The 26,323-nt window shown below is 57.1% G+C and overlaps 1 protein-coding gene and 1 long non-coding RNA gene across 3 annotated transcripts in view; one reads left to right on the top strand and one right to left on the bottom strand.

The window, feature by feature from the left end:
- Positions 1-25,938, top strand: part of LINGO1 (leucine rich repeat and Ig domain containing 1) — a 75,997-nt gene extending 50,059 nt beyond the window's left edge. Inside the window, exons 1-2 of one of the 2 annotated variants that reach the window (XM_058736976.1) lie at positions 7,982-8,622; positions 23,036-25,938. In XM_058736976.1, the coding sequence (XP_058592959.1) occupies positions 8,617-8,622; positions 23,036-24,892 (1,863 nt within the window). In that variant the 5' untranslated portion in view covers positions 7,982-8,616 and the 3' untranslated portion in view covers positions 24,893-25,938. Of the gene's footprint in view, positions 1-7,981; positions 8,623-23,035 lie in introns of those variants that run through there. The other variant, XM_058736977.1, reaches the window with a different exon arrangement.
- LOC131516229 (uncharacterized) lies at positions 1,219-6,221 on the bottom strand. The gene is made up of 2 exons (XR_009263950.1): positions 6,097-6,221; positions 1,219-1,500 (listed from the first exon to the last, which is right to left on the bottom strand). It is a non-coding gene; the product is annotated as an uncharacterized LOC131516229 (long non-coding RNA).
- Positions 25,939-26,323: the final 385 nt, after the last annotated feature.

Here is a 26,323-nt window from a genome sequence, read left to right as displayed (position 1 = left end):
TGTTTCCTCACTGGCCATATTGGATGTGGAAGGGGGCATATGGAGATAATAACGGTTCCTACTTTGCTGGGTTGTGGTTGAGGCTTAACGTGAGATAATTTATAAAAGCACCTAATACAAGGCCAACCATGTCATAGGTGCTCAAGCAATATTCCTTAATGTCAGCCATTGTCTGTGAATCGAACTGAAATGTGTTGAATCGAATCTTCTTAGTCACACCTTCTCTTGTCCACACCTGCTTGTTTTTAGTCTCCTCTGCCATGTAGCGGGCCCCAAGCTTGGCTCACGGGAGCCCTGAAAATATTCCCGATTGATCAGTCAAGACTCCCAGCACCTCAGTCTGTACCTACGAATCTCTCCCATGCTACAGAAGAATAGACCGAGGCCAGGGAGGTGATGTGGCCTCCCCCAAGTTGATGGCAGAGTGAGGAACCGAGCCCTGGCCTCCCACTGGACTTGAAAGCCCAAGAAGGTCTCCCCAGAGACCCTCCACTGTAAGAAGGAGTAATAGTGGAATAGACCCATGGGACTGTTAAGGGGATTAAATGTGTTGCTTAGAACCACCGTGTCCACTCAAGTTGAGTGCCTCAGAGTGTGGGGTTCGGGACAGGCAAGTCTCTACCTCTTCCCTTCTTCTCTCTCCAGAGGGGGCACTCCCCTGGAGTTGGTATTGAACATATGCATGTTTTTAGACTTTGCCTATATATGTAGTGTCCACACACCGTTTATAAGGTTTGGGGCTTGTTTTAAAACCTGTATGAACAGTACCATCTTGTACATATCTTGGGGTTTTTTTTTCCTCGGCATTGTGTTTGCGAGATCCCCACGCCGGCGCGTGTAGCTCCAGCGTGTCCGTCTCGGTGCTGTGTGGTAGTCCAGTGTGGGGTCACGTGGCATTTTGTTCATGTTTTCTCCTAGTGGTGGGCACTTAGGGTGCTTCTAGTTTCTCACTAGTACATTCTGCACATTTGTGAAAATCCCTGTACTTGTCTTGTGAATGTTTCTCCAGGGTATATACCATACAGTGGGCATCTTTTCAACTTCTCTTGATAACCACTAAGTTGCGTGCCGCTTCTCAACTTGACTGGCAGGACGCACTTTGCCTGAATTATCTCAATGCCCCCAGCCACGTTGGGAGAAAGAAATTTTTTGCCCATCTCACGCGTGGAGTATGTGTTAGTTATCTATTGCCTCATAACAAATCACCCCAAAACTTAATGGCTTTAAACAACAAATCTGTATTATTTTACAGTTTCTGTGGGTCAGGGATCCGGGTGAGGCTTAGCTGGGGGCCTCTGGCTCAAGGGCTGTCACAAGGCTGCATTCCAGCTGTTAGAGTGTCAGTCATCTCAGGACTCGACTTGGGCAGGGTCTGCTTCCAAGCCTGCTCATGTGGGTATTGGCGGTTCTCAGGGCATCATGGGGTGCTGGTTAGAGACACCAGTTCCCTTCCATGTGGGCTTCTCAACAGGGCAGCTAACAATACTTGGCACCTGGGATCTGTCATCACGAACAAGCAAGTGATGGAGAGAGGGTACCCAAGACGAAAGCCAGTCTTTTTGTAACCTAATCTCAGAAGTGATATGCCATCCTATTCTCTTCATTAGAAGTAACTCAGTTAGTCCAGGAGCACCTGGGTGCTCAGTCGGTTAAGCGTCCGACTTCTGCTTAGTTCATGATCTCACAGTTTGTGAGTTCGAGCCCCACGTCGGGCTCTGTGCTGACACCTCAGAGCCTGGAGCCTGCTTCGGATTCTGTGTCTCCCTCTCTCTCTGCCCCTCTCCCGCTCGCACACTCTCTGTCTCTCAAAAATAAACATTAAAAAAATTTTTTTTAAAGAAGTAACTCAGTTAGTCCAGCCCACACTCAAGGGGAGGGGATTGCATAAGGTGGGGGAAATGCCAGAAGGTAGGGACCATTGGGAGTCATCTTAGGGGCTGCCTATTACAGGGCGACTGAGGCTCAGAGAGGTACAGTGACTTTCCCAGGGTCACACAGCAGTTAGAGCCAGAACTGGAACTCAAGGCTCTAAGGCTAGACACTCGAGCCACCACCGCTGCCTTTGACTTAAGTTAATAACGGGTTCTGACTTAATAAACAAGTCTGCTGCACAACAGAACTCAAGACAGGCGCTTAATGAATGGATTTGCTAACAGTGCTGCCTGTTTGCACACATTAGCTCAAGTGCCCCCCTGACATGATCCGTGGGGACAGCCGAGCCCAGGCTCTCAGGAGAGGCTGCTCTGCCAAGCCCAAGGAGCCAGGGGGTGGTCCCTTTTTATAAACTGCTTTTTGTGTTTTTTGTTTGTTGGTTTTGTTTTTGCTCTCAATTTCATCATTTGGGTGTCTTCGTGGTTTGGGTTTTTTTGTTTTAGTTTTCTAGTGGAGTGCACATTTCCCTGGGTTTTAAGGAGAGCGAACTGCAAGGTCAGGAACACCAGGTATTCCCCTGGAGGGACTTCGGGTCAGCAGGGCTGATGAGCCCCTTCACGGCCCCAGACGAATTTCTTGCTTCTCAGCTATTATGGGTGCAGCAAGTGGGCACCCAGCCCAGCAGGGCCCCGTGGCCAGGCTGAGTGAGGGCCAGTCCCCAGACCTTAGCTCCTCACAGGGCTTCTGCCTTGGGTCTCCCAGGAGCCTTTTGGTTTCCCCCAGTTCTCAGGGCGATTCCAAGCAGTGGGGGCTAGTGCCTATATTGCTGCTAGATAAGTGAATGTCACGGGTGCTAGAACATTTCCAGTGGAGGCATGGGTGACCAAGGCCCCGAGATGAGGGGAAGTGAGAATTGAGGACTCGTGTGCCCCTGCTCCCATGCCCTGGCCTCCTTCTGCAGGAGAACCATTGGTCCTTCCTAATTAGTGGATTTTAGTGGAGTTTAATTTGCACACATCAGCCCCTCTGGAATCAGGGCTCTGGGCTCTCTGCAGAAATTGGAGGAGACACAAGATCAATCCCTGCCTTCAGGGTGTTCCTGATTCTCAGAGGACGAACTTGGTTGAGGCCTCTCCTAGTGAGAATGCTGAAAGGAACCTTAGGGTGGACCCCTGTCTTTACAGAGGAGGGGCTGCAGGGTTAAGGAGCAGAGAGCAGCCATGACAGTGTAATAACCATTTATCAAGCACCTACTGCGTGCCTACATTTGTCAAGCACCTACTGTGTGCTAGGCCCAGCATCAAGTACTGGATATATATGAGATCCTCACACCATCCCCCATGAGATGAGTTCTACTGATACTCCATTTTCCAAAGGAGGAAACTGAGACCCAGAGAGGTACTCAAGGATACAGAGCAGGAGACTGAGGTGCTCAGAGTAGGCTTCTGGAAGGAAGGGGCCACACAGAGCCCTGAATGGAAAGGGAAGAGGGGAAAGGTTGGAGGAAATGGGTTGGGAGCCTGAGGAAGCTGTCAGTGGTAAGACGTGCCTGAGTTGGGGGCTGCCATGGAAGAGGGTACCCTAAGGAAGTGATGGAGGGCTTTCTACACCTCTGCCCTTGGAGTCTTGGCCTCAGCCTTGGCCACAGTGGGTATCCCTCCATGTCGATTAGCACATGTCCACATCCAATGGAGCCAGCCACTGTGCAGAGTCCCCTCCAGCTGGGCCCCAGTGCCCTTCCCTGTAGTCGGCTACCCCATGCAGGACCCAGAAGACAGGAGCTGGGATGCACCGGGACGAGCGTCCTTTTACTTGGAGGTTCCTGGGCCTGACCCTCTATAACATGCCTAAGTGCGACCCTGGCATCCCTGAGTCCCTTCTGGCTTGGGGAGGGGCTTAAGAGGGGGCAAGGAGGTCCTAACCCTGGCCACAGCTTCAGGCCCACCTCCTAGGGGGACTTTCCTGCCAGCCCCCCCACAGGCCCCCCGTCTCCCACCCGCTTCCGCAGCTGCACCAGCGCAGGGCTCTGACCTATGGATTTTCTGCCACTTCCTGATCCACTTCACTCCAGCCTGAGTCTTTAGGACTTCATTATACCTGCGGCCTCAGCAACCCCAGCATAGAGGGCTGCCATTGCCAGAGGGGAGTATGGGGCTCCCGCTATGGCTCCCGGACGGCTACAGTGCCCCAGCTCCTGGGATTCAGCCTTCTAGGAACTCAGGGTCCTTCAAGGAGCTCCCTCTCAAGGCCACATCCCATTCACCCCACTGTCTAGGTGGGGCCACAGAGCCCTGAGCCCAGAGACACCACCACCCCACCCCTGCCAACCCCTCATTACCCAGCTGGGAAAGCTTTCACCCAGGAAGGGGCAGTGGCCCCTCAAGGTCACACAGCAAGTTATTAAGAGTGCTTAGCATCAAATCTGTGGCATTAAGTGGGACATGGGGTCCGGCGCCTCCACAGGGACCTCCTGCTGGATCCTGGCTCTATCCTGCTCCCAACCCTGCTCCATGCCCTGTGCTGCCTGCCCAGCCCCCACCCGCCTCCCTGGCTCCTGGTCTCCGTTTTTCTTGCTAATTAGAGGTCTCAGCAATGACTCCACTGTCCCAGCCATTTTAGAGCTGTCATTAATTTCAAGTGGCTTCAGAAATAATCATCATCGTAAAACCCCGCGAGCTGCTGGGATACAAGCAGGCAGCACCAGCACAGAGCAGGCATACAGGCAGGCCTGTGTGTGCCACCCGTTCCTTCCTGGGCCCTGGGGAACTGGCCCTTCCTCCTGCATCCTCAGCCTCCCAGAGGGGGGGAGAGCAGAGCTTGCGCTGTGACATCAGACACATGCTGAGCTTCGAGGCCCAGCTCTACCTCTTACGAAGTGAACTGGGGCAAGATACCAGCCCTCCCAGAGCCTCGGTTTTTCATCTGTACAATAGGGATGGCAGTACCCATCTTGAAGTGAGAAGTATATAAAGTATAGCTCAGAGCCTGGCTTCCAATAGGAGCTGAGTAAATGTTAGAGGGTGCTGTCCCCTCCTCCAGAGTCCCCTGGCAAACCCATTCTAGTTTCTCTGCTTTGCTCTTACCACTCAGGCTACTGCAGGCTGGCTGCTTCTCCCAGCCAGCAGCTCCTGCTTTATTGGGACCTACTGAGTTTTCACCCTGAAGCCGGGATCTGCTCTGTGCCCACCCAGGTAGTTGTGAGACAGGTAGTTTCAGGCCTGCTCTTGGGAGCTCCGATTGTGAGGACAGAGAGGAAGGACACTAGGGCCTCGCTTCTAAGGCCATTTCAGTTTGGGGAGGGGAGACAGAACAGAAGAGAATGGTCTTTGTCTGGTCTTGAAGCACAGGTGGAATCCAGGCAGAGGGCTCACCAAGCGGTGAACCAGCAAGGACTAGGGCCTGAAAGTGTGGGTGAACATTCTTCAGCTGAAGCTCCAGGGTATAATCCCCTGGTTGTGTCAGTTAAGCCTTGGACCAGGCCGCTGCAGTGTGTCACGTTCTCCATGGCCCTGAGATCCCTGAGAGGGATCTCAGTAGGAGCTATTCCGACAGCTCATGCAGAGACCTCTGACTGGGTGAGGACCCAGTGACAGACCTCCTCACCCTTTTATGGGGTCTTCGAGTGACAAGGCCAGGGGCCAGCACCCTCACCAGGCCCATGCTGGACCCTCAAAAAGGCCTTTTCTCCAAGTTCTTCCCCTAAATCCTCCCCCACCCCATTGTTTCCATTGATGAAATAAAACGAGTGCTGCGAGGGGTCACTTCTCTTGGAGAGACCAGAAGGGGGAATGGCCTGGATACTGTGTATCGTGGAGAACTAAGGCTGTGGGGCAGTTCCTTCCAGACGCAGCTCTCTGGTCACTCCTGCTGCCTCAAGGCTCAAAGGGATAATTGTGGGCCCCAGAAGACCCCGTCCCCGGACGCTGACTTCCTTAGCCAGTATCTGGGGCTTGGGGGTGGGGGCAGTGGGCTCTCCCCCACTCCTCCTCCGAGATCACTGAGGCGGGGAGCAGGTGAGTCGGGGGCGGAGATGCCGTGGCCGCGCTGGGCCTGCGTCAGTCGCCGCACCAGGAATAGCCCCCGCCCCCGCCCCCGCCCCCCAGCGGGTCTGCGCGCCCGCCGGGCGCCTGGCGGAGCCTTTACGCAGGAGCTGGAGAGCGTCTATTCCTGTCGGGCTGGTGGGAGGAGGCGGCGCGGGAGGGCGGGAGCTCACGGGTAACTCACCAGCAGCCGGGGTGGGGGAGCCAAGGAGCCTGGGAAGGGGGTCCAGGCAGCTGAGAGTTGAGGGGCAGGGAGCCGCCTGCGCTGGGCTCTTGAAGGGACAGGACACCTGTGCCGCCTCCCCTCTTCCCCGCCCACCTGTAAGTCCTTCTGCCAAGCCTGCCCCCTACTGGTTTACTTAGTTCTGGAAGGCGACTCGAATTCCCATTCTAGGCTTTACTAGCTGTGTGACCGCGGGCAGGTCCTGTAATCTCTCTGAGCCTGGGGTTCCTTCTGTCACCGGGGAACAACAGCGCCTCCTTGGAGGGTTGTTGGAGGATGAATGTGGAGTGCGCGCCACAGCATTGGCACCTGCTAGGAGGGGCTCCAGCTAGGCCTAGGATGAGGATAGACATAGTACGGAAGACAGGGGATGGTTTTCCAGGCAGGACTGTCCAGACAGTGGTGTGGCAGTGGGACTGAGAAGTACCCAGAATCTGTTTAGCTGCGACAGAAGGTTTGTGCAACTCTTTGGGCCGCATGTGTGAGGCTGAACAGTGGAGATACAAGATGGTGTTGGGAGTAAGGGGAGACTCCTAGCCCCTCCGTGCCAGCCAGTATCTGTTGAATGTCGGGCAGGCTCTGCTGGGGGCGGGGGCACTGGGAGCAGGGTCCTGTGGTTTGTCTGAGAGACTGAGAGGCCTTGGGTCAGCCTCTGCCTCCCCAGACTCAACTTCCTTCTTGACGTGCCAGAACCCCTACCCCTGTGGGGTACACAGCGTCAGGGGCACTAATGCGCTAACGGGCTGTGAAGAAACAGTGAAGAAGGGTCGAATGTGCCTGGTGGTGTCAGCATGGATGCTTATTCTAATCAAACTAGCTTAGTGCGAAAGGACAAATGGCTTTCAAGGAGGTGGAAGGGACGTGGAAGCTGGTGAGTTCCTAAGGGTGGTAGTTAACTCTGCAGACTGCTAAGACACCACCTCCAGTTGATTCTCTTTGCATATGCTGATCAAGAAGGATCTGGATCTCTGAGGAGAGGTCCCATTCTCTGGGCCCATCTAAGTCTGTGGCCCCAGCCCAGAATCCCCTGGATCTTTGGGATCGGAGGGACAGCGGGCCCAGACTGAGGCTCTGCGCTGCCCTCTGCTGGTCTCTGGATGCAGTGCGGGTGGCCAGAGCCGGCCATAGCAGCCTGCTGCCCTCTGCTGGACAAGAAGCCAGGTTGGGCGGGGACCCGGGCTGCAAAGGGCGGGGCAAGACCCCTCTAGGGGTAAAGCAGCGGAGCTGGCGCGCCTTCCTCGCGTTCCAGCGGAGCTTCCCTCTCTACCTGCCTGGCCCCCAGGCCGCCTGGATGTGGACCCTATAGAGATTCGCGAACATTTGGAGAAGAGGGGCAGGACAGAGGCTCCGGGCCTGACGCTTCCCACGCCGTCCTCCAAACAACCCTGGCTGGGTGGGGAGCCTTGCCCGTTCACGTGCATGTGTCCGTCCACACGGCAGTGTGCAGTGACCCTGGGTAACACGTGTGAACACACTCACGTGCTCACATGCACACGTATGTGGCCACACAAGAGGGTGCGTGCACATACTCAGGGAGGACCGTAGCCCGGACTCCCCTGGGTCGGGCTGGCCCGCGACTCGGAGGGGCGCGGCCGGTGCGGGGCTCGTGCTCCGGGGCGCGGGCTGAGGCGCGAGCCTGGCGCGCCCCTCGCCTGCGTCCCCACTGCCAGTTTCGTTGCCCCATCCGTGCAGGGCAGTGGTTGGGGCGCTCCTCGCTCTCCGCCCCCTCTGCTGAAAGAACACTGGCCCCCCACCCCACCTCCCCCCTCCTTGGTTTTGCGGCCGCGCCTTCTCCTCCCCCGCCCGGCTCCCGCCGCTCGCTTGCTCCCTCCCTCCCTCGGTCCCTCCTCCCTCCCCGGCTCTCTCCTCGCTCCTCACGCTCCCTCCCCGCGCCGCGGCAGAGCGCGGAGCCCGGGCGGGAGCCGGTGCGGGAGCCGGAGCGGGCGGCCGGCGACAGCGCAGGCGGCAGCGGCGGCGGGTCCCGGCCCCGGCCCCGGAGCGCGCGGAGTCCCCACCCGCGCGGCTCCGGCCCCTCTCCCGGCGCGGGGCTCCGAGCAGCATGCGCGGCCGCTGCCTGCCGGCCTCAGCCCTGGCCCCGGCCCCGCTGCGGAGCGCGCCCGGCCTCGACCCCGGCCCCAGCGGCAGAGGCGGCGGCGGCGGCTCCAGGCCGGCCCGGGGCGCAGAACCAAGCTCTCCGAATCCGCGTCGCGCGTCCTGAGCGCGCCCGCCCCTCCGCCCGCCGGGGCCGCGGCCTCCCGCCTCCCCACTCCCGCGCCCTTGCCCCGGCCCCGGCTCCGGCTCGGCTCCCGCCCGCTTGGGGCAGACAGACGGACAGACAGCCCTGCGAGGGCGCGTGGACGGCCGGGCGGAGGTGTCGGACGAGGAGGAGGAGACGGAGGAGGGGGCTGGGCAGGGGCTGAAGCCCGGCGGGGGAGACATGCGATTGGTGACCGAGCCGAGCGGACGGACGGTGCGCCCGAGATGCAGGTGAGCCCGGCAGCCGCGGCCCAGCCCCGAGCGGGCAGCCCCGCGGCACGCTCCCGTGCGGGCCGCCGTTGGCCCGGTTGCGCCCTCCTGGGGCCGCGGGGCACCCCAGCGCCACCCAGATTCCTCTTTGGGGTCACAGATCTGACCCTCCTCAAGCCCCAGAAATGGAGACTCTTCCTTTCCCTTTTCTCCCACCCCAACAAATTCCTTGTTGGCTAGCTGGCATCCCAGAGCTGTGGAGGGGCCCTGCCGGGTTCCTAGTCCGGCTTGTCCACCGTCCCCCTTCCCCTTCTGAGCACCATTCATCCTGGAGGGTAAGCCCCTTGTTCAGCGGGGTGGCTGCCCCTCTCCTTAGATCGCAGGTACCCCCCCCCCCCGTACCCCTAGCCAGCGCTGGGCACTGGCTAGCTGGGGGATGCAGGCGAGGGACCAGTTTTCTCCACGGACTCCAGCCTGGGCACCAGCTCCGTCCCCTGATCAGGAGCAACTCCCTTCCAGCTCGTGCCCAAGGAGGGGGGGGGAAAGGTGAAATGAGGGGTAGGAAGAGTGCAGGAGAGGGAGTTGGGATTGTGGAGGACCCAGGAACCCTTTAGGGGCCTCCCTTTGTCTGTCTTCAGCCCCGGTTTCTCACCTCCTCCTGCCCCACTTTTCATTCTGAGGCAGCCGGTGGGAGGTGGGAACCAGCTGAGAAAAGGGAGGTGAGGAGGGAGTGTCCTGTTCTGCCTCCCCACTCTCTGTGAGGTGGCCAAGGCACCCACAGAAGATGTGTCCCTCCAGGTGGCTTCCACTTTGAGGAGGGGTGGGGCCAGGCCCAGTGGACAGTCCCCTTCCTGTTCCTGCCTGGGATCCCAGCCCAGAGCCATCGGTCCCTGGTTGTGCTGGAGGCATCCCCCTTTGTTCTCCTGGTCCTGAATCTGGTGGGGGAGAAGGGGCGGGTGGGAGTGCTGTGGGAGTGCAGGAGGCCCTGAGGTGGGGGGCAGTGCCATCTGGGCCAGCCCCTTCCCTGCCAGCCCAGACCACCATCCGGCCCTTCCCTGCGTGGCCTGGGCGGCCAGAGGGTGCTCAGCCCAGCCTGGCCGTGGCTCTGGGCTCAGCCCTGCTGGCCATTATGGCAACAGCTCCGGCATCGGTGCCTCCCATGCCCAGGGAGCAATGAGCTGGGGCACCCAGGCGGCATAGGCATAGCACCTGGAGCTTCCCCACATCCAGGGAGGAATGCCGGTGAGGGAAGAGAGGGTCAGCAGTTTCCAGACCCTTTGTCCTTATGTGGGACCTGGTCTGCCAGGACAGCTTGCCTGCTTTCTCCCCACTGCCTGAGGCAGGAGAGAGGGAATGAGGTTCCAGAAGGGGGAGACCAGGAACTCCCCGGAACCCAGATAGGGACTCCGGGCAGCACCCCTATGCCCCTATTGGAGGGGGGCTTAGCAAAGGTGAGGGTAGCCCCCCCTGTGATGCGCTCTTTGTCTCTGTCCCCTCCCCTACCCCCTGCCAATGAAGTATGAGATGGGCCTTGGTCAAGGCTGCAGTGCCTCCAGGGCCTTGAGTTAGAGTAGGTCTTCAATCCCTGGGGCCAGATTTGGGGGGATGGGTGTGTGCTCAAGGCCCAGGAATCTTGGCTTGTGGGCTGAGGGCCCCTGTGTTGACCAGGGAGAGACTGCTCTGCCCCTGGCAGTAGTCCTCTTTGATCCTAGTAGTCAGATGCTCTATCCCTTGCCTCTGAGCACCCGTTTTTTTCCTTTACTAGATATTGTTTCCTAAAACTCAGCATTCCGGAGGGACACCAACAAAACCCAAATCCCAAATGACCCGAAACCTCCTGTGGTGGGGCGGGGGGGGGGAGGGTCATTGTTCTCATGAAGCCAGATGGGATCCCTGGTACTGGTGACGGCTCATCTGGTGCTGCTCTCCAGGTGCCCACCAAAGCAAATGGCTGGCGGATCACGACTGGGGCTGAGGGTACGTTCCTGTGGAGAAGTGAAGCAGTGCAGTGATTTACACCGGGTCCCATGGAGGCGTGAGGCGGCGTGTCATATAGTCCTGTGGGGCTAGTGAAAGGCCAGGGAGGGGAGGCAGTAGATGATGGTGACTTCAGTCAGAGCCTCGTCTTGCTAGCCAGGGTCTCCTGGTCTAGCTGTCCTCTGTGCGGCACTCTATGGAAAGATGGCACCTCCCAGCCACTGGGTTCCTCCCCACCCACCCGCCTTCCCAGTGGTTACCCATTGATGGCTCTCTGTTCCCTGCCCACCAGTGCCTCTATACACCTGTCTTGCTGTCTTGGTCAGGCATCCCTACCCAGAGGCTCTCCTGTCTTCTTCTCCTGGCCCCTCCTCGAGGGAGCCTCCTTGTACGTCAGCATCTCTAAGTTACTGATCCCCCTCCTCCAGGCACCCACAGTGAAGAACCATTAGGTGCATTGGTTTGCACCTAATACTATACCAGCCAAATTAATTCATGTGTTTATTTTACACATCCTGGCTGAGCTGTTTAGCTCTGGACTAGGCCCTCTTATGGCTCCCTTGGATTGCCTTGAACACCCTGGGCCATCTTGTCCCCATCCCCTGGGCTCCCCTGATTGCCCCTGGGATAGGGAAAACACTGGGAGGCACCGGGGAGCAGCTATTGACTGGTGGCAAGGACTGCCTGGAGGGGACACAGTGTCCTCAGCCTGTATGGATGGACAGAGCTAGGTGACATCAAGGGTGCCCCAGGTGGGGTACTTAGCACACACAGGCACTCAGAGAAGGATGGGGTTTGTTTGTGGGGGCTGAGGTAGTCGGGGGTCCACCAGAAGGAGAGAGACTGAGTAGGTCCTGAGGTGGTAGCAGACTTTGCAGAGACACCGAAAACAGAGGATTCCAGAACTGGGGACGGTTCTTTGTAGAAAGAGTGTGGTAAGGCAGGTTCATTTCCAAAAGCATTTGAGGCATTCTTGATACTGACCTCTGTTTATGCATTGGATGGATGGATGGATGGATGGATGGATGGATGGATGGATGGATGAACGTCCTTGGGTGCTGTGGGCCCAGTAGAGCTCTGCTGCCCAACAATCTCATCTTCATGTTTGCTCGGTTCCTTTGATGTTACTTTATAGTGAACTTGTTGAGTGTGGACCCTGGGGCCAGATCCCTGGGTTCAGATCTCAGCTCCACCTCTGCCTAGTTACTTAATCTCACTGGGCTTCAGTCTCCTTCGCCACAAAGTGAGGATAGCAAGGGTATTTACCTTTAGGACCGGCAGGAGGATTAAGTATGCTAACATGCCAAGTGGTTAGAACAATGCCCAGTATACAGTAAACTCTCCAGAAATGCTCACTACTCATAGTTTAGATCAGTGATTTGTTCACAATCTTTTCCCTGTAACTGGTGCAAAGACTTGATTTTATAGCTGAGAAAACTGAGAGCCAGAGAGGTGGCATGACTTTCCCAAAGCCCCCAGCCCACAAAGCTGTCTAGAATGCCTTCCTTCTGACCCCTGGGGCTCAGGGCTCGCTGGTCTGGGCATGGCCTGGTGACTAGTTAACGTGCGTAGCGTTAGTGATAATGATAATAGAACAAACGTGGCAGCCCTATTCCCTAACCTGAACACCAGCACTTTAATAATGATGTACATCTTCCATGTGCTTCTCCTCACTTTATTCCTGGCCTCTTTCTCTGAGGCAGCCACTATCCTAACGGTTTGTTTAGCATTGCCTGGCCTTTTTAAAAATCATGCATTTTAATAGATAGACATTGTTCCGTTTGTATTACTTTTGCACTTTGTGAAAAGAACCTGAAACTGTTTGCAGCCCTCTAGAATTTGCTTTTTTTCTTCAACATCGTATTTGTAAAGCTTCCTCTATATTGTTGCGGATAATGGTAATGTAGTTCATTTATTTCCACTGATGCATAATGTTATGTGGTTTGAACATAACACAGTGTATTTATCATTCTTTTATTGATGGGCCTGTGGGTTGTTTCCCTTTTTGTTCTTACAAACAATACTGCCGTGAACCTTCTTGTCCTGTCTCCTGAGGCAGGGTGCAGAGTGTCTTGGGGCACACAGCTAGGAGCAGAATTGCTGGGCCATAGGGCATGTTCATATTCAGCTTTACTAGAAAATGTGCCAAAGTGTTTTCCAAGTTGGTTGTACCATTTATGCTTCCCCCCCAGCAGGAGAGGAGTGTCGCCACTGCTCCCCACCCCTGCCAGTACTCAGTATGGTCAGCCCTCTCGGTTTTCACCAATTGATTGAGTGTAAAATGGTGTTACATTGTGGCCTTGGTTTGCATTTCTGGAATTCAAGGTTTCTGGTGTATGAAATGGGGGTTGAGAGGGCGGCAGCCAGCGTGTAACAGATGCTTAGGAAGCGATTGTCCCTTTTGTACGTCAGCATCTCCAGTTGTGGGGTGCTGTCTGTACAAGCCCTGAGCTCAGGGAGGGGCAGGAGCAGTCAGGAGGATTCCCCAGGGAAGTGGCGATGAAGGAGGAGGAAGCAAGGAGAGATTAAGTTCTGCACAGTTAAGCCAAAGGAACCCCCGTGGTTCTGTGTTCACCCCCAGGATGGGCACGAGGTGATCCTAGCTTTGGAGAGGGGGAGAGCCCGTGCTTCATTATTTTAATAATGCACAGCCCATTTTAATAATGGCATTGGTGAGTGCTTAATAAGAGATTGGTGACCTGGAGAATGAATACTGGATGGAACAAACGTATATTTGTTCTTCTTCATTCTCACCTCCTCAGGGAGTCCTCCCTGATTGCTCTTGCCCATTGCATGAATGAAGGGTGGCTGAGCAAGGTCGTTCCTGGATGTTAGCAAGGTCCCCCCAGGAGGCCCTCTGTGTACCCACAGAGGCTGAGAAGCTTGGTGCTGGCAAGGTAATTTGAGGCTGCTCCCTCTGCCAGCCTGGTGCACCAACGATTGATTCCAGGCCGCTTTCCCCGCCCAGACCTGGGCCCCTGGAGCTGGTTAGAAACGAGCAATGGGGCTGGCGGAATAATTATGCCTATTTCATGTGACACCCAAATTGATTGCCGCCAGGGTGACATTACCAGGCCATTGTTCCTTGTCTCCAACCTCTTATTACATGTTATTAGGGTGTGTGGTGTGTGTGTGTTTTTCTATTTTTTCCCATTTCAGGGAATTAATCTCTCTCTGCCACCTCCTCTGCTTCCCCCTCCAGAGAACCTGCTCATGTCTCTGCGAGGGAGTGGGGCCCTGGCCAACATGCTTCCTCTGCCCGGCCCAGCACAGGGCTGGAGATGCAGTTGGGAGGGACTGGCCATCTCACGTCCCTTTACTTAGGTGCGAGATGGGGGTATCTCAGAGCTAAGAGGGGCTGCTGAGGTGTGGATCCTAGCTGGCAGAGGGGTTTTCCTGCAGTGTCCCTGATCCATAATGCTCTGCTTGCATACCTCTGATGGCAGGCTACTCACTCACTACTCCCAAGGCAGATCTTCTATCCTGAGCCATCTGGTCTTCCGTTCGATACCTCACACGGAGCTGAACGGGCCTCCCCTAGGACTCTGCCTGTGGGTTTTGACTCCACCCTCTTGGCTTGCACTGGACTCTTTGCACCCTCTGCCTTCCCCTTAGAGATTTGCAGAGATGCCTCTCCCCACGCGTGGGCTTCTCACGAGCAGGCAGCTGCGTGATGGCAGCAGTCGTGCCTGAGCAGAACGTGGAACCTGTGTGTGTCTGACCAGAGGGGCGCCCCACCCCTTGATTCTGACTTCCGTGTACCAGGTTGGGAAAATGGGTTTTGGCAAGGGGTTGGACAAGACTCACTTGAGCAGAGAGGGCTTTGAGTAGTCAGTGGTGATAGAATGGCAAGCGGTTTTATTTATAAAACTGTCCATGTTATAAAAAAAAAATTCACTGGGCCTCAGTTTGGATGTATTGGGGGTTGTTTTTAAATCTTTTCCCCTTCTTGAGGCAGAAATAACTCAAACCTTCACTTATCCCTGATCTAGCCCCATTGTGGTATCCTGTCTGGCATTACGTTGGGGAGAGATGCTGTAGTCAGGAGGCTGGGATTCTTCGTAGGCCTTAGCCCTGAGATGCTGTGGGACCTAGGACAAATCCCTCAAGTTCTTGGGCCAAATTCCCCTCACCTGTGTGGTGGTCTCTGGGGTTACCATGCCTATAGAGGCAGACAAGTTCAGTAACCTTGGGCAGGTGAACTAGTGACTTGGAGGCTCAGTTTCCTCATCAGTGAAGTGGGGTTAATGGTTCCTCCCTCACAGGGTATGTAGTGAGGGTTGGTGGGGTCATTCCGCAAAGCACTCAGTATATGGGTTCGATATAAATGTCTCTTTCCTTCCCTCTCTTTGAATTCTCTGCCTCCAGCCTTGAGAGGGCAGTGTGAAGTCTGCTGTCCCCTTTTCTGAATAAGGAATTTGGAGCCCTGAGATATAAAGCCATTTGCCCACAATCATACCGCTCAGCAGGCCCTTGAACCTGAATCTGGGAAAGGCAGTATGCAAGCCTGGTCAGGACAGCCTGGGGTCCAACTGCCTCAGTCCTAATCCCAGCTCTGCTATCTGTTGCTGTGTAATTGGTGGCAAACTGCATCACCTCTCTGTGTCTCAGTTTTCTGATCTGTAAAATGGGGATAATAATGTCAGCCTAATAAGATTGCTGTGAAAATTGAACCAAGTTCACATTTGAGTTCATATTATGCTAGCTGTTTGACCTTGAGCAAGTTATAGAACCTGTTTTTGCTTCTGGTTTTCCCATCTGCAAAATGGGGATAATAACATGGCCTACTTCAACAAGTTGTGGTGGCAGAAATGAATTATTTTTTTTTTAGTTTATTTGAGAGAGAGAGAGAATATGAGAGAAGGAGGGAGAGAGAGAATCCCAAGCAGGCTTCACACTGCCAGCATAGAGCCTGACACGGGGCTTGATCTCACGAACTGCAAGATCATGACCTGAGATGAAACCAAGAGTTAGACACTCAACCAACTGAGCCATCCAGGCACCCTAAGAAATGAATTTTTATACGGCAAGTGCTTAGAATAATGCCTGGCACACAAGAGGCCCTCATTATCATTATATTTATTAGGTCTCTGGCCTTCCAATGCCATACTGTTGCCCTCAGCAAGCTGCTCCCTGCCCTGGGCGGGCCTCTGAGGCTGTGAGCTCCTCCTCATTCAAGCTCAAGGCTGATGGCCCTCCCAGGTAGGGACTGGCTGGTTTCCAGGCTTCCAAAGCCTGAGACGGGCCAATCTGAGTTGTTCCCAAGGTAGAGGAGCCCTGAGGACTGGGGCAACCAGTATGCATGAGGGGATCTGCTAGGCACCTCCCAAGATGGCCTGGGTGGGGGATGGAGCCAGAGGCTTTCTGGGGCACCTCCTTGCCCCTTTGAGCCTATGTTGGTATCTTAGACTCAGAGAGGAGGTGTGAAGGGAGATGTAGGGGTACGGGACCTGGGTTTTCCTTGAGCCCCATCAGGTCACCACATGGGTGCTTGTCTACCCCTCCTCGATCCTGGGACAGCTCCAATCCAAGTAGGGGTGCTGTCCACTCAGGTGACCTCAGTACAGACAACTAAGAAGCTTCCTAGAACCAGTGGCTTTCTCCCACTTCCCCCAGGACAGCTCCTAGCTTCCCGGCTGGACTTTCACCTCAGAAGAAGTCTGTGAAGAGACAGGCAGCGCCCAGAGTGGTCCAGGGTCACATGGCAGGGCAGGTGCACAGTGGGCCCTGATTGGAGCCCAGGCCTGGGACCCGTGAGCCCCATGCCCTTTGCTTACCCAGAAGAGGGCTCTTCTAGGCCTTGCCCCACCCCTGCTCCTCCCCACCAAGCCGGCCACTCCTGGCGGGCAGAGCCTATACATAGAAACCTTTAAACACTAAGATGCTTTGATAATTAAAATTCATAATTTATCCTAAAAACGGCCTGGAGCTGTGGGCTGGCCGGAAGGCTAGCAGCTCCTGAGATCAGCTGTGCTCCGGGGGGGTGGGCTGTGGGGTGGGCAGAGGCATCCCTCCCTCACATGCAGGGGGCAGGTGCTTGCCCAGGGCCACACACAGAGGCAGCTGGCCTAGCCAACGGGCAGGCAGTCACCCCGTGCCCAGTCAGCACCCTCCAGCTCGGCTGCGGCTGAGAGGCCGGGTGAGCACCTTTGGGAGAGGCCTGAGTTTCCAAATTCGTCTAAGAGTTGGGGCTGGCGGCACTGGGCAAGGGAGGGTGTGGAGTGGTGGGAGGAGGGACAGCAGGCACACACACCCACACAGGCCACCCCCCTAAACACACACACACACACACACACACACACACACACACACACACGCACGCCCCAGGAGCCCAGCAACTCTGCCAAAACCAAGAGCAAGAGGAAAATAAAGAATTATACACGACAAAGGACATGACCTCAATTTTCTTCCAGGTTGATTTTTCTCTCCCTGTGGGGGGCAGCTGCAGGAGGAGGAGAAGGGAGAGGGAGAGGACAGGCCAAGGCGGGCAGACCAGCCCAGGAGGAGACAGACAGAGGCTGCCATGCTGCCCGCCCGCTGACCACACAGACAGGATTTCTCCTGCCGGAGGCCAGCCTGGGCACCGGAACCTTCCTCTCTTAAGGTTCCCCGTCCACTCAAACTCCCTGTGCCAGGGGGCAGCCCTTGCCCAATTAGGCTGGCCAGGGACTGGGTTTCCCCCATTAGCTGCTCACACCTTAAACTATTATCAGCCATTCACACCTCAGCAGGGATTAGCCCTAGAAAGCTAGAATGGAGTGGCTTTAGAAGGAGCTGGGGAGGAACCATCTGGATTTGGGGTAGGAGAGAAGCAATTAGGAGTCCCTGGGTGCTTTCCACCCCTGCACACCTTTGCTAGCATATTCCCTCCCTCGAAAGTGCCTTCCCCCTGCTCCCTTCTTGGCCTGTGGAAATGTATTTGTGTTCAGCCTGAGCTCTCATGACACCTCCTCCTCCAGGAAAGCCCTAGGAGGGGCTGTTCTCAGGAGTTGTTTGACTGGCTCTCTCTGCCCCTTTGAGGATGGGTGAGGTTCTGTCAGCCCTGGCCCTGCCCTGGGGGTTCTCAATCTGGGGGACACAGAGGAGGCTGCAGAAGCTCCAACAGGGAGGAAGGGAGAGAGCGAACACAGCAGTGGCGGGCGCTCCTCGGACACCGGACACGGCAGAGATCAGAGGGGTTCCCAGGAGGGTGACCCCTTCTTGAGCTGGATTCTGAAAGCTGAATGTGAGAGCTCTGGGCACGTGGTGGACAGCCAGCCATTGCTAGGGGAGAAAGACCCCGACCTAGGGTGACTGTTGAGGGCTTTGTAGCCAAGCCTCATGCCACCCCCACCTCCACCCCTCCCCCAGCCACATGGCCACGGCTGCCTCTGAGCCGATACTACACTTCCCACTAACACACTTCATCCTTTCATGAAATGGATCCAGTGGCTCCATGTCCTGGAGCTGAAGGCAAAGAAGGGACCCCAGGCAGGCAGGGACTTGGGGACAGGGCAGGCCACGAGGAATCTGCCACTGTTCTTTGGTCACCCTGCATGGGTGCCTTCACTTTTCTGAGTAATCCAACCTACCTCATGGGGTGGTGGTCAGGACAGGAGATGTAATGGGCCCAGGGCTTGGGACATGCAGCGTGTGCACAGGAGCTCAGGAAATGGGAGTCGAACCTGTGGGGCAAGCTCTCGCTCCGTGTTCCCCTGACCCAGGCCAACCTTCCCTGCTCACTGTCCCAGGTGCCCATCTTTCTCCTCCGTGTTCTCTGACTCTCTCTTCTCCTCCCTGTCTTTCCTGCATGGCCCTCTGTGTGTCTTTTCTTCTCTATTGCTGTCACCTTTCTTCTTCTGCTCTTCCACGCATTTCTTGGTGGCAGAGCTGGATAGGGCCGTAGGCAGACATTCTGATGCCCTCAGCCCCCTCCCCAGGTCCGCCAAGTCCCTCGTCCCTCCTCACTCCCTCCTGCTGCAGACCCAGTCGTAGTAGGATGTCAGGACAGGAGGTGAGGGGGCATATGCCCACCTCATTTGCACGAGGGGCAACAGCCCACCGCGATTGCCCAGGTCACAAAGCCAGGCTGACACCCAGAGGCCCCGAGCCCCCAGCAATGGCAGCGGGCACCTCCATGCCAGGGACCTTGTGCCTGTGTGTTCTGGGGAGCCCTGCACTCCCTGAAGAGTGCTGAGTGGAAGCACCATGAAATATTGATACCATAAACCTAAAATGACAAAACCTTCCATTCTGTGCTGCAGCCCACCCCAAATTAGGTGAGATTCTAGCACGGACAATGGCAGCAGGCACAGGAGAAGAAACTCAGTGTGTTCAAAGTGCACAGTCGAGGAACAGGTCGGGTCTGGGGGGCAGGGCGCCTACCTGAGCTCTCTAAGGGCATGCCCCCCCCCCAACCCTGGGGCCTTCCCCAGCACTGCCCTGACAGGCCTGCCCCTCCCTGCTCTGCCTGTGTGTCCAGAATTCCCGCTTCACACCAGGCAGCTCTCGGGCAGGCAAGCTGACCAGGGGGAACAGAGCTCTGCTGCCCCCTAACTTTGTGCCTAGGCCTGAGGGCGAATGAATTCCCTTCAGGAAGGCTGAGTTCTTATCTGTCAAATGGCTACAAAATAATCTCTTTTGAATGCTGCCTTAGGAGATGGAATGACCCTCACCCTCTCCCCAAGTCTACTCACGGGTGATCTGATGCCCCTTCTGTCCCCACCAGTCCCCTTTCCCATCCTGAGCCCCACAGGGGACAGCCCCACTGGGGAGCCTTTCAGATAGATCCTTCCGGGCCCGGTGGAACTGCAGTTTGGGGCCTGAGCCCCCACTCCTCCTCTAACCAGGTTTGAGAATGTTGACTTTCTAGCTGGTGAAAGTCATTTTCTGTTGTGGGCTCCCTCAGAGAGCCTGGAATCCAGCCCCTCACTGTACCGGGAGGAAATAGACCAGAGAGGGCAGGCCTTGCCCAAGGTCACACAGCAGAGTAGGGGTGGCCGAAGAACCATTTGGGGCCAGAGTGGGGAGCAACTGAGCCAGGCATATATGCCCCAGGATAGGAGTGAGAGTGTGATGGTGGAGGCAGCCCTTTGCAGATCAGGTCTGACAGCTCAGCTTCTCTCACCACTCTGGGATCGGGAGGGCTCAGGCTGCTGTGGGGTCTGAACATTGTGCCCCGGGCACAGCTCTCCCTTTGCCTGCCCACCTGCCTGCTTTCGATGTTTATTCCCTTTGTATTTATTGGTCCAATTTTTAAACTCTTGCCCTTGTGGGAAGCCCTTCAGGGGGCAAGGATCCAAAATAAAACGCTGATTAAAATGCATAAAACACTTCTCTGCAATTGCAGGAGTAACCAGCGGGATTCGCCCTGCCAGGAAGGCAGGAGCACACTGCCCACTCAGCAGTTCTGGTGACCCCCTCAGACACAGCCCTGTCAGCACCCCTCAATGACAGGGGCCCCCTGGGGGTGCCAAGCCAGGAGACTAGGCCCCGTGTGCTGTGCTCCTGCCGTGCCAGCTCGGGCAGGCTTCTTAACCTCTCCAGGCCTCAGTTTCCCCACCTTTCAGGACAGCCACATGTAAAAGGTGAGGGATGAGGCAATTAGGAGGATGTACCCTTCTGAAGCTATCTTGGTCCCGGGGAGCATGGCCTGTCGTCTGCGGGTCTAACTGCCAGGCCGGAGTGTGGCAGCCACACCAAGCAATGCTTTTCCATCGACGTATGTGAACTCTCCGGTCTGTCATTGCTCAGCGGGCCTGCTCACTCACAGGGCCTCAACCCCTGCACAAACTCCTGCATACATTCTTTCAGAGGACACCCCTGGGCGCTGCTCTGTGAGACAGAAGCACCCGTGACTGTTTGATCCAGGATTAAGCATACATCATGGGCGCGGCGCCAGGCTCTGAGGAGCTGAGTGTATTTGCCTCTTTGTTCAGGTTCCCAGGAAGCTCTCACCTTTAGTCGCTATGCATGACTTCGTGGGATTCTTTCCTCACGGGCTGGCTTTATCTTTTTATCTTGTTGCATAATGTTTTCTGTCAGTTGTCTCAAGTTATTTTTAGAACAAGGTGTGCTCTACAGCAGTTACATAACGTCACTACTAATAAGCGTAAGGTGCTTCAGTGTCGTGGGAAAGAGATGATTTCTGACTGCATAGGTTCCGGATGGCTTCGTGGAGGAGGCGACATTTGGAAAGGGAGGTCACAAAGGCTGCTAGGGCAGGAGGCTGGGAGAGTCCTCCAAAAGCAGATGGTTTAGAGCCAGGACAAGGTGGGGACACCTGGGTGGTTTCACGGAGCAGACTGGTGGCAGAGGAGTACGTGGGTAGGTTGAGGCAGGGTGGTGGTGGCTTTGAATGCTTTATTCTCGTGTATGTGAGGGACTTATCAGCGTCTCAGGTGCCCTGTGCCATTTCTGTCCCCCCGTCAGTCCTCAGCCCCCTCTCCAGCAGCCCCCACTTTGCCCACCAGCCCAGCCCTGAGCTGGGCGCTAAAAGTCCTATTTACCTCTCCGGGTCCCCAGCCTCATACCCGCGCCGGCCCCAGCTGCCGGCGCAATTACTTATTGATCGCCTGTCAGGATGTTTGCTTTTCTGGTGGGTGACTGGAGCATGTGTGACTGTGGAAAATGGCCTGGTGGGGGTGGGGTGGGGGAAGCTGAACCACAAGAGTCTGGAGAGAGGATGAGAGGGGCTGAGGGGAGGGGGGTGGGCAAAGCCGTTGGGGCTTTTGACAAAACCTTGCAGATTCCATAACATGTCAGTAACACCCAGAGCCCTCTCCGGTTAATCAGTCACTTAGTCGATCAACAACCAGGGAGCACTGTCAGTCCTGGGAGACTGCGGGAGCACCGGAAGTTGTGTGGCATGTCTCGCAGACTAGAGCTCTGGTCCCAGATCCACCCCCTTCTACAGGCTGGGTTTCCTTGGGCAGTCACAGGCTCTTTGAGCCCCCCTTGCCTGAAGAGTTGAAGTGTGGGTGACAAGAACTGTGGCCTTGAAAGCAGAGGCTCTGTACAGGTGTGTGTCGGGGTGAGGGTGTGCTGGGAGAGGTGGGAGAAGGGCCTGATCAGGGGCAGAGATGTGGGGCCCTCCCAGCCTGGGCGTCCCCTTCCTGTGGTGAGCCCCCCCTTGGCACCATGTGTGTGGGGTGTGTGAACAGGGCAGAGGCCCAAGGGTGGCATGTGAGCAGTTGGGCTATTGTTTGGCCCCCAGAGACCACCTGTCCCAACCCCTGGGGTTTCAAGAAGTCCAGACTAGCCCTCCTAGCTCCCTGCTGACCTTGCTGTTCCATGGGGTGGAACAGAGGAGGGAAGGAGGAGGTGGCGGAGGCAGTCTGGGCACAGGTGGGAGCAAGTAGCCTCTCAACACAGCTGGGGGAGAGTCACGGGGGGTGGAGGGGGCGGGGAGGCTCACTCCCGCACACCCCTTGCTTACTCCACCTGCAGCCTGTACTCAAGCTGGGCCCCCTCCTGGCACCACTACCCCTGTCACGGCCACCCAAGCCCATCGTGTTCCTCAGGGCCCAGCTGTAATGAGCCTTGCGTCCTCAGTGCCACAGTGTGGACGGGCGCCTCCAGCTGCCGCTGCCGTCCTGGGCTATGGGAATCTGAATGCTCCCACCTCAGACTAGCAGCCTCACAGAACCCCGGCTCCAGGAGGAGTGTGATCGGAACCCCCAGAGACAGATGGGAGGCATCAGGGTAGAGTCCTGGGTTCTGGCGGTTGTGCCCTCCACTGATCCAGAAACCCCATTGGGAAGCAAATTAATGCACACTGACAGGTGCCACTGGGTTTGCTGATATCCCAGGACTCTTGGGCTGGGGGCTCAGCTGCAGTGCTGGTGAGGAGGACGCCGTGGTGTCTGTGCCTGAGGAAGTTCAGGCTAAAGGCTGAGAGGGTGGCCCTCAGCAGCCTCAGAAGCCCTGGCCTGACAGCCTGGGGACCAGACATGCTCCTCTGCAGGCTGTTTCCAGAGGCTTCAGCCTTTGGGCCCCTTTGATTCCCTCGGTGAGTCCCGAGGCCACTCAGCAGGTCTGGCTTTCTCCCTGATGAGCACCAGGGGAAGCTGAGGCTCGGGGCGTGGGGTGGGGTACTGGGTGTGTGCCTGGATCACATTGCCTGTAAAATGTAAACTGTAAAGGAGGTGGATGCCACCTGGGGTGCCGATGTCAGGCTCTTCTGAGGTGACCCTGTCCTTTCAGGGAACCCCCTCAATCCCAGGGGTGCTGGGAAATTCCTTGGGAGTGCTCTGGGCAGGATAGGGAGCAAGGAGGAAGCAGCACGGGGTGGCAGGAGGCTCTCCGGCTTTGGCATCGGGACCTCACTGTGGGGTTCCAGGAGCGACCTATACCACTGTGGGCCCCCAGCTCTCCGTGTCGGGGACATTCTAACAGGGGCAGGAGGGCACAGACTGGGGTCCAGACAGACCCTTTCCTCTAACCGCCCCCTCTGTCCTGTGCTTGCTCCTGGCTGCAGGTGAGCGAGAGGATGCTGGCGGGGGGCGCGAGGAGCATGCCCAGCCCCCTCCTGGCCTGCTGGCAGCCCATCCTCCTGCTGGTGCTGGGCTCGGTGCTGTCAGGGTCCGCCACGGGCTGCCCGCCCCGCTGCGAGTGCTCGGCCCAGGACCGCGCCGTGCTCTGCCACCGCAAGCGCTTCGTGGCGGTTCCGGAGGGCATCCCCACCGAGACCCGCCTGCTGGACCTGGGCAAGAATCGCATCAAAACGCTCAACCAGGACGAGTTCGCCAGCTTCCCACACCTGGAAGAGCTAGAGCTCAACGAGAACATCGTGAGTGCCGTGGAGCCCGGCGCGTTCAACAACCTCTTCAGCCTCCGGACGCTGGGGCTGCGCAGCAACCGCCTGAAGCTCATCCCCCTGGGCGTCTTCACCGGCCTCAGTAACCTGACCAAACTGGACATCAGCGAGAACAAGATCGTCATCCTGCTGGACTACATGTTCCAGGACCTGTACAACCTCAAGTCGCTGGAGGTCGGCGACAACGACCTCGTCTACATCTCCCACCGAGCCTTCAGCGGCCTCAACAGCCTGGAGCAGCTGACACTGGAGAAATGCAACCTGACCTCCATCCCCACCGAGGCGCTGTCCCACCTGCACAGTCTCATCGTCCTGAGGCTCCGGCACCTCAACATCAACGCCATCCGGGACTATTCCTTCAAGAGGTTGTACCGGCTCAAGGTCTTGGAGATCTCCCACTGGCCCTACTTGGACACCATGACACCCAACTGCCTCTATGGCCTCAACCTGACATCCCTGTCCATCACACACTGCAATCTGACCGCCGTGCCCTACCTGGCTGTGCGCCACCTGGTCTATCTCCGCTTCCTCAACCTCTCCTACAATCCCATCGGCACCATTGAGGGCTCCATGCTGCATGAGCTGCTACGGCTGCAGGAGATCCAGCTGGTGGGCGGGCAGCTGGCTGTGGTGGAGCCCTATGCCTTCCGCGGCCTCAACTACCTGCGTGTGCTAAACGTCTCGGGCAACCAGCTGACCACACTGGAGGAGTCAGCCTTCCACTCGGTGGGCAACCTGGAGACGCTCATCCTGGACTCCAACCCGCTGGCCTGCGACTGCCGGCTCCTGTGGGTGTTCCGGCGCCGCTGGCGGCTCAACTTCAACCGGCAGCAGCCCACCTGTGCCACGCCCGAATTCGTCCAGGGCAAGGAGTTCAAGGACTTCCCGGACGTGCTCCTGCCCAACTACTTCACCTGCCGCCGCGCCCGCATCCGGGACCGCAAAGCCCAGCAGGTGTTTGTGGACGAGGGCCACACGGTGCAGTTTGTGTGCCGGGCAGATGGCGACCCGCCGCCCGCCATCCTCTGGCTCTCACCCCGCAAGCACCTGGTCTCGGCCAAGAGCAACGGGCGGCTCACAGTCTTCCCCGACGGCACGCTGGAGGTGCGCTACGCCCAGGTACAGGACAATGGCACGTACCTGTGCATCGCGGCCAACGCGGGCGGCAACGACTCCATGCCGGCCCACCTGCATGTGCGCAGCTACTCGCCCGACTGGCCCCATCAGCCCAACAAGACCTTCGCTTTCATCTCCAACCAGCCGGGCGAGGGAGAGGCCAACAGCACCCGAGCCACCGTGCCTTTCCCCTTCGACATCAAGACCCTCATCATTGCCACCACCATGGGCTTCATCTCTTTCCTGGGCGTCGTCCTCTTCTGCCTGGTGCTGCTCTTTCTCTGGAGCCGGGGCAAAGGCAACACGAAGCACAACATCGAGATCGAGTACGTGCCCCGCAAGTCGGACGCAGGCATCAGCTCTGCCGACGCGCCCCGCAAGTTCAACATGAAGATGATATGAGGACGGGGCGGGGGAGGGGCAGGGACCCCCCGGGCTAGCCGGGCAGGGGAAGGGGCCTGGCCGCCATACGCTCGCTCCTCGATCCTTCCCGCCTCTCCCTGCCCCTCCACACACACTCTTTTTCTTCCTCCCAGCCCCGTTCCCTGCTGCCCGCCCCCCCCCCCCCCCCCCCCCGCCGACCCTCACCGCCTGCCCTCTTCCTAGCAGGACCTCAGCAGTCCAGGCCTGGGGACCCACCTGCACAGGGGCACTCGTTGACAGACTGGAGTCGGAAGCTGACAGACCGACATGCAGCACAGTCAATAATTCAATAAAAAAAGTTACGAACTTCCTCTGTAACTTGGGTTTCAATAATTATGGATTTTTATGAAAACTTGAAATAATAAAAAGAGAAAAAAAAACACTATTTCCTATAGCTAGTCGGAATGCAAACTTATGACGTCCTGATTGCTCCAGGGCCCTCTTCCAACTCAGTTTCTTGTTTTTCTCTTCCTCCTCCTCCTCCTCCTTCTCTTCCTCCTTTCTCTTCTCTTCCCCTATGGGGAGGGATCACTCAGGAAAACAGGAAAGGAGGTTCGAGCCTCACCTGCCCGGGCGACCGACACGAGCAGGCAGCGGGGCAGGTGCGGGCCCAGCTCTGGGCTGGCTGTTTGCAGGGAGCAGGTGGAGGAGACAGGGCTGCCTGAAGGGGGTGGGGGCTGTCTGCCAAGCTGCCAGGAAGCACTACTGCCAGGGGTTGGGGGGCCTGGCTCGGGTGTGGCCGAGACTCTGGACAGAGGCTGGGGTCCTCCCGGAGGACAGCACAGTCAGTGGAGAGAGCCAGGGGCTGGAGGCGGGACCGAGGCCTAACTTCTGGTCCCAGCTCTGCTGCTGACTTACTGTGTGGCTTCAAACAGGTCATTGACCCTCTCTGGGCCTCAGTCTCCACATCTGTACAAATGGAAACGTTACTCCCCGCCCTGCCTACCTCACAGGGCTGTTGTGAGGAATTGATGAGATGATGTATGTGAAACACTTTGTAACCTGTAAAGCGCTGTGCACATGTGTGGGTGACTGTTCTCATTATGGTCATTATTATCTCACTGTCGGGGATGGGGCTCCCGAAGGGATCTCCATGGGGTCAGGGTTGGGGGCACACCAGGGGAGGGCCGCTCCAGGGACTTTCAGAGGCTCCTTCCAGGACAGCGGTCCAGGCCACCACCAACCATACTCTGAGCCTAGTCTGGGCTCTGAAGAGTCATGGGTTTGGGGGTAGGATCCAGGCACTCAAACTGACCTAGAGGGTCAGAAGCAGCCCCGCGCATTCACACCAAACCCAGCCACTCCAGACTCGGCCCTGGAAAGGCATGTCCCGGATGACAGAAGTACAAAGAGCCAGCCAGGTCACCTTGTAACTTGCCCTGACGCCGTGGGCCCTGGCTCGAGAAGCTG

The sequence above is a fragment of the Neofelis nebulosa genome, chromosome 7 (assembly GCF_028018385.1).
Source record: "Neofelis nebulosa isolate mNeoNeb1 chromosome 7, mNeoNeb1.pri, whole genome shotgun sequence".
Classification (NCBI taxonomy): domain Eukaryota; kingdom Metazoa; phylum Chordata; class Mammalia; order Carnivora; family Felidae; genus Neofelis; species Neofelis nebulosa.
Note: the sequence above shows the minus strand (reverse complement) of the source record. Positions and strands in the feature narration are given on the sequence as shown.